We start from the raw sequence: 15,005 nt of genomic DNA on the forward strand, positions 1-15,005 counted from the left end.
AGCAAGAAAAAAAAATATGGGCAATGCCCCTGGGCTCACCTCATAAAACCAGGTAACCACTGGTAGGTGTGGACGAAATATGTAACGCAGAAGAAAGTAAATACCTATTTTGGGAAGCAAACCCCTGATTTTTTTTTTTTTTAATGCTGTGAATGAACTTTGGTAAATCACAGGTGATGAAGGTTGTGGTCAAGTTTAATCAAAATTGTGTGTGTAGTTTCAGAGAAGAGGTTCCGAGTGTTTACACGCAGCCGATTTACTCACTGCCTGACCAACGGACCCCACGTGATGCTGATACCTCACATGAACAATTTTTGTTCGAGGTGAGCTAAAAACTCAGGTAGGACATCTCGACTACTATGTGGTCTTCATGGAGGACGAGCTGAAGACCACGTGGTGGCTGTGCTCATTGGTGGTATTCTAATATAATTACTTTTAACTTTGGAACGTTTTATTTTTAACTTTGGAGATTATTTTTAACCGAATCCGTCCAAACTTTTTTGAAATATCATGCGATATATAGTTTTTGCCCATATATCTCAATGGTGAAGAATCACTTTTAAAATTCTCAGATCCAGATCTGGATTCGGATCTGAACCAGAATCTAATCGGCTTGTTCTTGTCACCTAACCAACTCATTCAACGAGTTTGCTCATAAGTCATCCACAACTTCTCGAAATATCGTGCTATTGATCGTTTTGGTCCTAATCACAAAATGGTGAAGAATCACTTAAAAAAAAATTTTTTTATTGTATCCGGATTTGGATTTTCACCAACATCGAATCGATTTGTCCTTGTCACACACCCAAGCAGTCCACCCAGTTTCGTCCGAATCAATCTTTAACTTTTTCAGATATCCTGCTCACAAACAGACACACAGGGGTGAAAACATAACCTACATCCAACTTCGATGGCGGAGGTATGATAACTTAGTGTTACATAACACAAATCGATGGGCAACAAACGTATAGCATTGTTAAATATGGTAAAGCACTTAATGAACTCGGCAAATAAACATTCTTACTAGTTCTAAATTATAATTGCAGCACAGTATTTATACATGATATATATATGGTACAGCGTATCTGAGTTATGACGCGCCACACTCTCACCTGACCAAGGCCTTCAACCTCAATCCGTTGCTATAGAGACGAGGTCCGCCGTTGCTATAACATCAAGCAGCACCCACGTTGCATCGCTCAACCAATCAGCGCTCGGCATTATACACGGCCCGCGGTGTTGTGGTTGTTGCAATACGTCTGTGGTTTATAATCAATGGAATAAATTTAAAACTGTATTTTTCTTTCCGAAATTTGGTAAATTATTTTTTGGTGTTGGGGATCCACACAGAATTCAGATTTATATATTTAACTTGAAACAACACCCTGTTGTTTGGAGGATCCGTGAGCCGGATGTGTCGTATGAAGTCGTGTAAACATGGAGGGTTGACGACGTGTTTTAATTTTTATTAAACCCGATTACATGATAAATAAGACATAGTGACTTAATGGTATAAATTATACTGGGAAATAGCGTCTTTACTATTCAGCATAAATTATTTTTTAGATACCTTTGCATTGATATTACAGCACGAACAACAACAGCAACAACAACAACAACAACAACAACTGTAACTGTAACTGTATTTCCGCATTGAAGGTATTGCTGGACTGAGTTTAATATCCTTTACTGTATTCGGTATTTTGCCGTTGTCGTTCGTGCAACTGGTGCTGTATACGATTTACGTGGTACTGGTAAATATTTCGCCTCAGGTAGTGTTATATCCATGTTGAAGTCTATATAAAGGGTTGTTTTCTTTGCGCGGTAATTAGGGGTGGCGTAGCTGCTGTTTAATACTTATTGGTGGAAATATCGTCGTTGCGCGGTCGCCATCTTGCACTGCGTCGAGCTGAGACATTTTTGAGCATCGTGATCTTGCATTATGCCAGTGAGATTCGATCTGAATGGAATATGCAAGTTAGTATGTAAGTAAGTTATTTGTAAAGTTGATAGGATTTTTCAAGTTAACTAAATGAGACGCTAAATAGCTACAAACGATTATAGTTTATATAGAGCTTCGTAGATCTGACAATGAAGTAGATCTGCGTTTTCTGATCGACATTTTAAACAACCTTTAAGTTTAACTTTGGAACGACAGTAAATTTAACAACGGCAAATGGCTTTTTAAAGTCAAAGACGGAAGTTATTTTACGTTGAAATTTTGTGAAATGATTTTGTGTGATCTCAAAAGGGATGGAGATGATACAGTATACCTGTATCATTTTCAAAAGGTGGACGCAATTTTGGGTTACTTTGAGTCAGCGACTGCCGCCGCCATTTTAGCGCGGTGAAACCAACTCTTTAGCAATGATTCAAATGCCGTTGCTTTTTGAGATGCTGTTCGTAATTGATGTTGTCTCGTCCGCCTAAAATATCGTTCAGTTACCTGGAAAATCGTAGCCACGATGACGAACATCGTTATGAGGTGTAATTGAATGTGATTGGGCCAGAAAAGTATCCTTGTAATCATCTAACATATAGGTTCTCAAAGTGGTCCCTACCGCCCCCCCACCCCCAGTGGGCGCTGGGAACTTTCAGTTTCAGGGGGCGCTCGAGAGTCCACGGGCGGCAGGGGGGCGCTGGCAATGATTTGGGGGGCACTGGCGATTTAGAGGAGCAGCGGCGATTTGGAGCGCTCATTGGGCTTCCTGCAGTCTGAACAGGTTACCCGTCGCCATTCGACAAATTGGCCATCCAATCAACGACCACATTCTTTCCCCCTTCGCATGGTTTTTATGATCACATATTCGCTGATGTCGTGTAGCCGTAGGTATTTTCTTGTCCATACATGCTCACACAACAAACATGATAGTGTATGACACCAGCGAAATACTATTGGCCGCCAATGCGGCCAATAGTACAACACTAATTTTTGTCACGTGGTGCCATTTCAACCAATCGGCTTGCAAGAATCTTTTTATGCGGGATATAATACACTCTATTCGTGCTGGACTATTCAACGTGCCCGGTTCAACTTTACAGCCTGGTCTGGCCAGCACAGACATTGGGCAAGGTATGAACAGTCAGTGTTAGTGCTGGTGTTAGTCTTTCGACATTTTGGCGTGTTGATTTCGTTATTCAAAAAAGCTTCACGTCCGGTCGGCTTCAAGATGTCGGCCTCAAAGAAAAAGTGTCGTCAGTATTCCGTTGAATACATCAAGTATGGATTCATTCCATCTCCGACGAACAAACAGTTACCGATGTGTTTGTTGTGTGGTATCACGCTGTCCAATGAAGCAATGAAACCATCTCGACTGAGCGAGCACCTGAGTAAAAAGCACAGTGATGAGGCCCGCGCAGAGGTCAGCTATTTCCAATCGCTGAAAGAGAAATTTGAGAAGCGATCCACGGTAACGACGATGTTCAAAGCCAGCCAAAAGCTCGTGGATAAAGGACTGGAAGCGTCGTATAAGCTGTCGTTGCTCATCGCCAGATCTGGAAAACCGTATTCAATCGGCGAACAGTTGATCAAACCAGCTGTTGGGGAAGTGATAAAAACCGTTATGGGCCAGGATCCGAATCCAGTTCTCTCGTCGATTGCGCTCAGCAATGATTCCGTGGCCAGGCGGATTGATGAAATGTCATCGGATGTAGAAGATAAGCGGTGTAGTGAGCTGGGAAGCGCACACTTCGCCATCCAGCTGGATGAGTCCACTTTGCGTGACAGTGAAGCTCTGTTACTCTGCTACTTTCGCTTCATCCGTGATCAGGAAATGGTGGAAGAAATGTTGTTTGCCCGCTCTCTCCAGACCGATACGAAGGGTTCTTCCATCTTCCAAACGTTGGAGAAGTACTTTACTGATAAGAACATACCGATGGAGAACATTCTCGCTTGCGCGACGGACGGGGCACCAGTGATGGTTGGCCGCCAGCGTGGTTTTATTGCGCTTCTGAAGAACCAGGTACCGTCCGTGTTCGCCATTCACTGTGTCGTGCACCGCCAGCATCTTGTAGCAAAAGCTCTCAGCACCAGACTTCATACATCACTCCAAACAGTAATCAAAGCAGTGAATAAAATCAAGGTGTCGTCTCTGCATGATCGGCTGTTTCGTCAGCTTTGCCAGGAGAACGATGAGGCATTCGAACGGCTCCTGTTGCATACCGAAGTTCGATGATTGTCCAAAGGCGCTTATTTGACCCGTTTCCATGCCCTCTTCTCAACAGTGGTCGAGTTTCTGTCGGAAATTGATACGGAGCTATCGGAGAAAGTGAATGCGATTGAGCATGATGTGGCTTACCTCACGGACATATTCAGTATACTGAATGATGTCAACAAACAACTCCAGGGTGACCATATGACGCTGATTAAAGCAAAGAAAGTGATTGGCGCGTTCGTAACCAAAGCGACTCTGCACAGGGAAACCCTCGGCCGCAGAGATATGTACCACTTTCCCCGGTTGGCAAAGGAAACTGCTGTTTCTGATGAAGAGCTGCTCGTTTATTGCAATCACCTTGAGAAGATTCGTGGAGATATGGAGCAGCGTTTCAGAGACATGCTAGAACTGTCGGTGCCAGCATGGGTGATAAACCCATTCAAATGTGACATTCCAGATGTGAAGCGTGAATTACAGGACGAAATTATCAACCTCCACAATGATGATGAGGCGAAGGCAAGATTCTCGCAGCATGAATACGGCAAATTCTGGATTCTGGAGCGGGGCGAATACCCCGCAATGTGGACAGAGGCAGAACTGCTGCTGATGGCGTTCCCCACATCATACCTCGTTGAAAGAGGGGTCAGCGCCGTGATGGTGCTGCTGACCAAGTATCGAAACCGCCTTGACATTACCAAGAGGGGCGATCTGCGTCTCTACCTCACCGAGATGGAGCCAGACGTTCGTAATCTCGCAGCGAGTCACCAGGCCCACCCTTCACACTAACTGTGTTTGGGCCTGTGATAACAGATTCCCAGTTTCCCTCACCTGGACCTGTTCTGCTGAAACATTGTAAGTCATGCAAAATAAAATAAAACGTAAAGTAAAATATTATTCAGAAAATATTTGGCTTCTGTTATTTTTGCTTCCTATCTACATAAATTCTGGGTGTCCGACCACGAACGATAGGACAAGGGGGGCATTGGGCCGGTCCAAGAGGGCAGAAGGGGGCGGTAGTCCAAAAAAGTTTGAGAACCACTGATAACAAATGTTTGGATTGACGATCCCAAGTCATGGCCACCATTGCTGGCAAGAATCTGTAATTCAAATCGTCTTTTTAAAATTATTTTTCAGCATTTAGATGTATGAAATGACCAATTCAAGATGGTTAACCACAATTGTGTCCCCAAATGCAAATCGGACTCACGGAAATACAGCAATATCATAAATATCCGTGGATGAGAGTTGTCGAGTTCATACCATTTCCTGTCATATATGGGGAGCCACAACAGTGGATATCTCACGTGTACACACATGCACACACCCACACATACACACCTGCACACACCCACACACACACGTGTGCACACACACACACGCGCACACATACACACACGCGCACACATACACACACATACACACACGCGCACACATACACACACGCGCACACATACACACACACGTGCGCACACATACACACACACACACATACACACACATACACTCACACACACTCGCACACATACACAAACGTGCACACACCCACACATACATACACGTACACATACACACACGTGCACACACATACAACACGTGCACACATACACACACACACACACACACACACACACACACACACACACACACACACACACACACACATATGCATGCACACACAGGCACACACATACACATACAACACGTGCGCACACACACACACACACACACACACACACACACACACACACACACACACACACACATACACACACACACACACACACACACACACACACACACACACACACACATACACACATGCTCTTGGGATGCAAAAACCATTATCAGAACAACTTCACACACAACAGCACAACAAAGTATGCAAAGTGATTCATTGAAACATCCCAGTACCAGAAAACTCATGCAAACACAAACCAAGGGCAATCATTGAAAATGAGTATGTCATGCTCATGTACGACCTGATGATTCAATTGAGCATAAACATAGAAAACAAAGCATTGAATCGGGACATTGTACTCAGGAACAAAATGGAAAAGACAGCATTGATGATTGAGATATCAGTACCCACCGATTTTGGCCTAAAGAATATAGAAATCAAGAAAATCACCAAATACCAGGACCTCAAAAATGAGGTCAAGAGATCTTGGAAGCTGAAGAGCATCCAAATTGTACCAGTGATAATTGGAGCAACAGGAATGATAAAGAAGAACCTCACTGAGATTTAAAAAACATCCCCAGGAATATTACCACAAATGAACTCCAACTGGAGGCAATCCCGGGTTCAGTGATTATTCCCTTGGAGCAAAACTCTGAAAAAGTTGGTCTATGAACCGTGACCCGTTACCGCAGCGAAGATGGATGCTTTGGGTCCTGGGGGGATTCTGTTCCACCTCCTGATACCCGCAAATGGAGATAACAACCAATGACACACAGATACACATGCATACACGCACACACACACAAATACACGCACACACAAACACAGACACGCACACACAAACACAGACACGCACACGCACTTCTCCTTTTACCAATAGATGCAAAAATTTAGAAAATATATCTTGTGGCCCTGCCACCAAATAAAATATGGACTTGTAATGGCACCCACAGCCAATGCAGCTCCCACTCCCACCTTCTATCCCCATCCCAAACATTATTAAAAGTACCATTTTTTGGGGCATATATGTCAATACTTTTTCCTGGAAGGCCAGGCCTCGACTTTTACTCGGAATAGACTTATCAATGGTTTCGGACATTGAATTGCATGAATGAATTTTTTTTTGCCAAGTGTGATATTTTCTGAAATATACTGTATAATTGTTAATTTTAAACACAATACAACAAATTCCCACTTAAAATCGTGGATTTGTTCCTAGAAAGTGCAATGTTAAGCAAAACGATGTTAAGCATACAAGATAATCCCATGGACGTAATGTTATAATGGGGGGATGCATTCCTAGGGCATATTTTCGGTCATCCTAACGTAACTTTAACCTCACTTAACTACAAAGAGAGAAATATTAAGCCAATCAAGCTTTGTTGTTGGCTTCACCACGTGGTGCCAATTTGATTCTTACAGATGCATGAAGAAGTAAATGTATTTTATTTGCCAGATGTAGGGCGCCCCTTTATATTAACTTTTTGAGAGCATTACTTGGTTCCTCCTAAGAACACAAGGGTAGTCCAGCATGCACACGAGATTTTTTTTTTTGAATGTCCTTTCTTTTCTATACTTTGCCACATACCATATATAAAGGGGCCTTTTCTACCCCCCAGGCATTTTTCCCAAGATGCATTTTAAATACGAACTAAATGCCTTTGTTCATTGTACAAGACTTTATTGAAAACGATATAAAAGACTTGAAAAAGTAAGATGAAGAAAAATATTCAACCCAGACAGGATTCGAACTCGCAATCCCCCGGTTGGGAGTCAGATTTTTTTAATTTTTTTTTTGTATACAGAATCGAGGCTTGTGTAAGAACGAACACATTGAACATGAAAACATGCACAGACACATAAAACATACAATTATGATGATGCCTTATTGATGACATACAAATGATGCCTTATTGATGACATACAAATGATGCCTTATTTATCCATTAGGCCATTGGGCCAGCACATTGGAATTAAAAAAAAATGTTTTAAAGTGATATAAAGTGTGTATATATGTATATATAATATACCAGTAGAAGCCGAGAAACAAATTTTCAGTCCCCATGTTAAAGTTGCATACAGAGAAACTATCCCATATAAAGGGAGGAGCGCTTTGCGCCTCCCTTTGATTATTCAAGACGATATAAAAGACCATGAAGTAAGAAGAACAAAAAATGATTCAACCCAGATGGGACTTGAACCTACACTCCTCCCCAGCTTGGGAGTCTGACGCCTTATCCATTAGGCCATTAATCCAGCATATTAGATTTGGGTAATAATATTTTGAAGAGTTATAAAGTGTGTGTGTATATATATATATATATATATATATATATATATATATATATATATACGTAGTGTGTTCAAAATGTATCCGACCTTTATTTTTTGTGCGTAAAAAACAAGAAGCTAGGGAGGCGTTGATTGGTGCACGTATGTAGGCGATCCTAATGCGCACGCGTGAATTTTTTCCCACCTGCAGAAGCTGTCATTCGACGGCAGACCGCCGATGAGTGAGGACATGTAAGTGAACGCCGTCGGATTTTCGTTTTTGACAGAATGACGGAAAAACTTGAACAACGCTACTGCATCAAATTTTGTGTTTCATCAAACTTGCATCAAAACTGTAACATGGTTTCTGGGTCGTACCCATAAACCCAGGACTCATCGCCAGTGATCACTGTGTTGAGGAAGCTGGGATCGCTGTTCACAGTCTCCAGCATGTCCTGTGCGATCTCCAAATGGAGTTGCTTCTGCTCAATCGTTAGCAGCTTTGGTACGAACTTCGCTGAGATTCTCCTGAAGCCCAAATCCTCCTTCATAATGGAATGAACGGTGTTGAATCTTGCGGATCGTTTCCACTTGGGAATCGCCAAGCTTTACACAAAATTTGATGCAGTAGCGTTGTTCAGGTTTTTCCGTCATTTTGTCAAAAACGAAAATCCGACGGCGCTCACTTACATGTCCTCGCTCATCGGCGGTCTGCCGTCGAATGACAGCTTCTGCAGGTGGGAAAAAATTCACGCGTGCGCATTAGGATCGCCTACATACGTGCACCAATCAACGCCTCCCTAGCGTCTTGTTTTTTACGCACGAAAAATAAAGGTCGGATACTTTTTGAACACAGTAATATATATATATATATATATATATATATATATATATATATATATATATATATATATATATATATATATACAGTGGAACCTTGACTTACGAGTTTAATTCGTTCCGTGACCGAGCTCGTAACTCAAATTGCTCGTATCTCAAATCAAATTTCCCCATTGAAATGCATTGAAATGCTATTAATCCGTTCCAGCCCGCCAAAAACCACACCAATTTTTTTTTAAATATACAGTATATATAAAAATATCTCGCGCTTTATATTTCACCTGTATGCAGCATACAAGTTGGCAGGATGGCCTGGACTGGAGGTACGCACACTTGACTCTAAAGTCTAAACTGTCCAGCCTGGGTTTGAATCCCGACCCAGCTATAACCTGTCATGGGTGAATCACAGGCAGGGTGATTCATCAATGTGTGTACCGCTAAACTGGGCGCCCCGTTTGCGTCCCATTAGTTGTTGGATGTTAAGGATCTCACCGTGTTTTCCACAAAGAGAAGGCGAGCTATCGCCGGCACTCTGAACAAGTTGTGGCCTGGCATGGCATGAACATGAAAACATGAACATGAACATGAAATGTTCGACATGAACATGAAATTTTCCGAAATAACCAAAATGCGAAAACTAAAATGCATCGCTATACGACAGAGATACGTACTGTACTTGAACGGCAAGATAACCACGTGACCAGAACCTACCTGGCGGCGTAAACTCGAAATAACCAAAATGCGAAAACTAAAATGCATCGCTATACGACAGAGATACGTACTGTACTTGAACGGCAAGATAACCACGTGACCAGAACCCACCTGGCGGCGTGAACTCGAAATAACCAAAATGCGAAAAAAAAAAATGCAGCGCTATACGACAGAGATACGTACTTGAACGGCAAGATAACCACGTGACCGGGTGGCGAAAGCTCGTAACTCGGATCTCGGCTCGCATCTCAAAGCAATAAACTATTTGTTTCAAAAGCCATTAACTAGACCTATTGGCCGATGTATATTCCAAGTTTCAGCTCGTTACAATGTATAGCCCTTGAGATATGAGCACCAACACATTTTGGGTGGATGGATGGATGGACGGACGGACAGACCACCAACGTGATTTTGAGGGTTTTGTAAATAAAACTCAAGAATGCATAAACGGACGTTGCTGAAATTTGGAACATATTACCTCGATGCACAAAGCATTTACTTCTGAAATTTGCAGCTAATTTTGTTCAATAGAAGCCGAGAAACGTATTTTCAGTCCCCACGTTAAAGCTGCATTCAGAGAAACGATCCCTTATATAAAGGGAGGAGCGTTTTGCTCCTTCCTTTGATTAGCCAATTGATTAAGAAATTAATTATTTTATGATTATTCTTTATTTATTTTAATTATGCAATTGATCAATTAATCAATCAATTATTATACAACGCTCTCTACCAAATCCGAAATTCATGTGCTGCACTGCGGCACTGCCGGGCACCGTTGTGTGCTGGAGGATATGTTTTTATTTATTTGTCATGGGGCGGTGTACTTTGAATGTAGCTCTACTTGTTTTAATTCCCTTTACAATTTCTTCTTTTTTTTGCAGATATCAAGGTAATAAAGCAAAATATAAAAGGTTTTAGTGATTGACTAAGTTTGTAGAAAACAAGCAACCTGACGTAGAGTGAAGAACAAGTCTTCCTTATGAAAGCTAGTGTCGATCACCAAACCTGATATTTAATTTCGCTTGAACATTGTTTATGTCTGCAGGTCATCATGGAGGGAAGAACATTGAATTGACAAAGGGAGGTGATCGTATGGATAAGAGAAAAGGATGACAGTTTTGCAGGTGAGGACAAATTTTAGACTTGCCTGGATGAAATATCAACTGAAGTTAAAAGTTTGTTTATTTATTTATCTTACCAAACTCGCTCTTCAGATCCTTGTTTTCCAGATGTGTGCAGCCAAAAATGCCTTTCAACAAAGGGACTTGTGATCATCTTGAAGAATGAAGATTTAAGGCCAGATGAGGTATACATAGTTTAGTCGAGTTTGGGTATACGTGAAGAATGTTTTTGTTCGATGTCTTTCTTGCATCATAATTTGGTGCCTTTCAAAATTTCATTATTCCAACAACCAAGAACAATTATTGCCGACTTGCTGATTTCCCTCGCTGTACTTGCTTTTTCAGCTGTCACAAAGTGTTTGTGGCGTTTTTCCAGGAGTTTTTCGGAATGTTGCGATGGGGTTGAGAAACAGGATTTTCTTGTATTTCTTAACTTGGAAAAAACAAAGAAAGGAATCCACTTGCACTTCATTTGATTGAAAGGCAACCATGTCATGAAACATTGATCTCGGTTTAACCCAGGTTTGTTACATGTGTAATCTTACGCATTTAAAATGATGGTTGCTAATTTTTCTCTTCTTATGTGTAAGGCCTTCACAAGGCTAACCTCCGCTCTAGCAGGGAAAATGGCCTTAAAATGCCTGTTGTTGTTGTTTATGTGTAAGGCCTTCGCATTTGTGTAAATATGCTTACATCATAGGAACTGCTTGCTTTGAATCTTGTAGCACATGGAAGCTTATGACACTCTCTGCAGGTGAACACAACATTGAGGAGTGATGCAAGAATGGCATCAAAAAGGTGGAAGATGAATGAGAAGGTGGAAAAGAGGACAGGGGTGGATTGGACAGCCATTGTACTCACCTGCCATAGAAAAGAAAATGTGGAGATCTATCAAAAGGGTATGTTTACCTGTCACATTACCCGATATGATGGTGCAGACGTATCGCACTTGCCTTTGACCTGATTTTAAACGAGCAGGCTGGTGCTTCACAGGCAGGGTATTACATCAATGAGCACCCTGTCCCTCAGATGGACGTTAAGCTGGGGACCCATCTGCTAGCATTACTTGGACATGAAACCAAATCACTTCAGATCCACATTGTAGATGGAATAGTGAATGGCCAGCTTGATGTCACCATCAAAGGTGATGTGCTTTACGATGTAGTAACCTCTGCTGGAAGTGCACCTATTATTATCAGTTATACTTCTCAATTAGCCTGGTGTTGGGCTAGCGGCTAGGGTGCCAGCTTAGGATCCTAGGATCCTGGGTTCGAATCCCGGTCGATCGCTGAATTAACGCCAGGGGGGTTGACTCAGCCTGTCATCCTTCCGAGGTCGGCTAATTGAGTACCAGTTCACTGGTAATTCCCTGTTTGTCATAAAAAGCCGACAAAAAAGGGTTGGCGGCAGGAAGGGCATCCGGCTGTAAGGCTGTAAAACATTGCTTCAAAAAGGGGACCAAAAAACAACAACAACCACGGTCCCCGAAAAAGGCCAACCCCCGCTTGCGGGGAAAAATGGCCTCTAAAGGTGTTTTTTTAAAAATACTTCTCAATTCAATAACTATGTTTTTTTCATGTAGTACTTCAAAACTTCCACCTTTTTGATGCCACAGCCTTGCCAGTCATAATTATGACTAGCATGGCTGTAAGAAGAGACAACCCCCCCCCCCCCCCTAAATCAAATAGTGTAAATATAATAATAATTGTCATAGGGTTCATAATATTTGATTGGATATGTCAAATTCTGAAGTTATTTCGTTTGATTCTGATGTGCCCAAGCAATGCTCTTTAATGCCATCTTATTGAATTGTTCCCTAGAACTGGAGGAGAGACAGGAGGCAGGTGCTATCCCCGCATCTGCACTGATACTGGCTGTCGAAGACCCGCCGGGAGGAGTGGGCAGTGGGGGTGCCACTCTGAATGCACTGCTTGTCACTGCTGAACACCTGAGCGTGCTTGCTGGACACACGGTAGACATATATGCAATAATAATATAATTGAATAGAACAACATATAGGTGGTAGTGGACAAAAAATATCTAAGCACCTGGGTAAATGAGGGACACCAAGCAACGGTTTCTACACAGGCGTGGCCCAAGTATTAATTCAGCAAATAACATACCAGCATGCTTCGGGTCATATATAAAAATGCTGCACATGTCTGATTTCCTATAATTATGACAAGCATGGCTGCAAGAAGAGACCCCGCCCCCCCCCCAATTCCGCTGCAAGAAGCGACCTCCTTCCCCCCCCCACCCCCCCAATTCCCCCAATTCCCCCATCCACAAAGCATGTGTGGCCGTCCAATGTTTTGATGAGCATATGACACTGATGTTATCCATATGTCACAGCCTTCTCAGTCACTAGATATGAACCCAATCGAGCATTTATGGGATATTCTGGAACAACGCCTGAGACAGCGTTTTCCACTTCCATCAATCAGGTGTGATTTGAATGACTTTCTTGTGGAAGAATGGTGCCGCATCCCTCCTGCGGAATTCCAGACTCTGGTGGACTCTATGCCACAGCCCCTACAGGCTGTACCGACCACATGTGGTGGCCTAATGTCCTATTAAGTGACTTTACATTGGTGTTTCCGTTTTTTTGTCCACTACCTGTATGCTCCCTTTCAAATAACTTCAACACTAGAGAAAGCCATTGGCCCATCAAAGCCTGTGCTATGGTTGCCATCCTATGATTGTTTGTTTATACTGTACTCTATCCTTTTTAAATGCTGAGAATCGAGCACGGAAAGCGCACGTCTTTGGTATGACTCGACCGGGGTTCGAACCGCTGACAACCCGGACTCAGAGCGGACGCTCCAACCATTACACCACCGAGTGTGGTTGTGGAACTACTGTATGCTGTTTGTTCCTGAATGTTAACCAAAAACACATTGCTCTCGGTCGGAGAAGCATATTTTGAGGACAAGATATGGTATTTTGACCAAGCATTTGCATAACAGCCACCATGAATTTTTGTGGTATGTTCAAATATGTCATTTATTAAGTTCAAAATGGTGATTTGATTTGTTCATTTAATGATTGCTGACGGTAATGTGGTTGTTTTGCAGTGCGTTATATGTTGGTATGTTACTGTGTCGTATGTTCTGACATTGCACAGGTTGTGTCTCCTGATATACTCGCATCTGCCCACATCCTAATCTTCCACACGGTTAGTCAGTGACAATGTTTCCCCTTTCTATTCGCTGCAGTTAATACAATTTTGAATGTAATGAAGAGATGTGCATTTCAGTATGTATGGATGTGCTTTGCGCTATCTTGTAGGGACGAGATTACCCGTTTGAAGTGCTCGGCCGCCCATTTACATGCCTCCCTTTACGTCGGCCATCACATGAAACACAGCACCTCATATGTAATTTGGACCATCTCCATCACACCTTAACCTACCAGGTAAGGAGCCTCAGCAATGAATTTCCACTTCTCTTTTATGTACCTTCACATCCCCTCGTATCTAAATTTTCCACCACATTATAACTTGTGCAATGTTTCTCCTTGCTCTTTCAGTTGGCTTCAGGCAGTCCTCCTGGAGTATGGGTGTGCAGCACAGATATGCTTCTATCTATCCCTCCTGACATTGGTACGTATTGGAGCTTCAATAGGAAGGGTTGGATGGTAGATGGTGACAGGTGACTTTGAGACTGCAGAAAGATGACTGCATGATGGCTTTGACTTTGAAAGATGAACTTGAAGCTTAAACCCCAAAAATGCTTTGCAAATTCCCTGTTGCACATCATTAAGTTACTTTAAAATCTCCTCGAAAGTTGTTGGGGGTGGAAGAAGGGCTAGTATCTAACACGTAATGGGATTTCAAATTCGTTGTCCACAAAATATTTTGGGGATAAATAATGGTTTGAAAGGAAATCGATGAAATACATGCTTGGTGGGATAGATTGCTCATATGTACATACAGGTTATTCTTGTATTGAGCTTCATTGTATTTCCTTAGCAAATCCATCCTGTTGGTTTAGAGTTTTCTTGGGAAGGCTCAGAAGGAGTGCAAGTGCTGGCTGTCCCAGCCTCTGCCGAGTACGCGCAGCACCATGGTTTGTACCATGCAGATAATGAGGTAAGTTGCTTATCTGTAACGACATTAAAAATGAACGAATCACAATGAAAAATGAATGCCACAGATCATTTGGTTAATGAATTTTGCCTTTTATTTCCTTTTACTGCAACATCTATTTTGCTTTTCCTTTGTCCGTATGC

At 42.3% G+C, this 15,005-nt stretch overlaps 1 protein-coding gene across 5 annotated transcripts in view; it reads left to right on the forward strand.

The window, feature by feature from the left end:
- The first annotated feature begins 1,620 nt into the window (after positions 1-1,620).
- The window catches only part of FCSK (fucose kinase), an 86,200-nt gene continuing 72,815 nt past the window's right edge, over positions 1,621-15,005 (forward strand). For 3 of the 5 annotated variants that reach the window (XR_013624922.1, XM_068130329.2, XM_078786487.1), the window contains exons 1-10: positions 1,621-1,659; positions 10,700-10,778; positions 10,884-10,960; positions 11,121-11,297; positions 11,530-11,674; positions 12,596-12,747; positions 13,900-13,950; positions 14,064-14,189; positions 14,304-14,376; positions 14,768-14,865. Coding sequence is in view for 2 of the 5 variants with exons in the window: in XM_068130329.2 (XP_067986430.2) it covers positions 11,560-11,674; positions 12,596-12,747; positions 13,900-13,950; positions 14,064-14,189; positions 14,304-14,376; positions 14,768-14,865 (615 nt within the window). In the remaining 3 variants the exon portion in view is untranslated. The other 2 variants (XR_013624923.1, XR_013624924.1) reach the window with 2 other exon arrangements.

Source organism: Myxine glutinosa, chromosome 11 (assembly GCF_964187855.1).
Source record: "Myxine glutinosa chromosome 11, kmMyxGlut1.1, whole genome shotgun sequence".
Lineage (NCBI taxonomy): Eukaryota > Metazoa > Chordata > Myxini > Myxiniformes > Myxinidae > Myxine > Myxine glutinosa.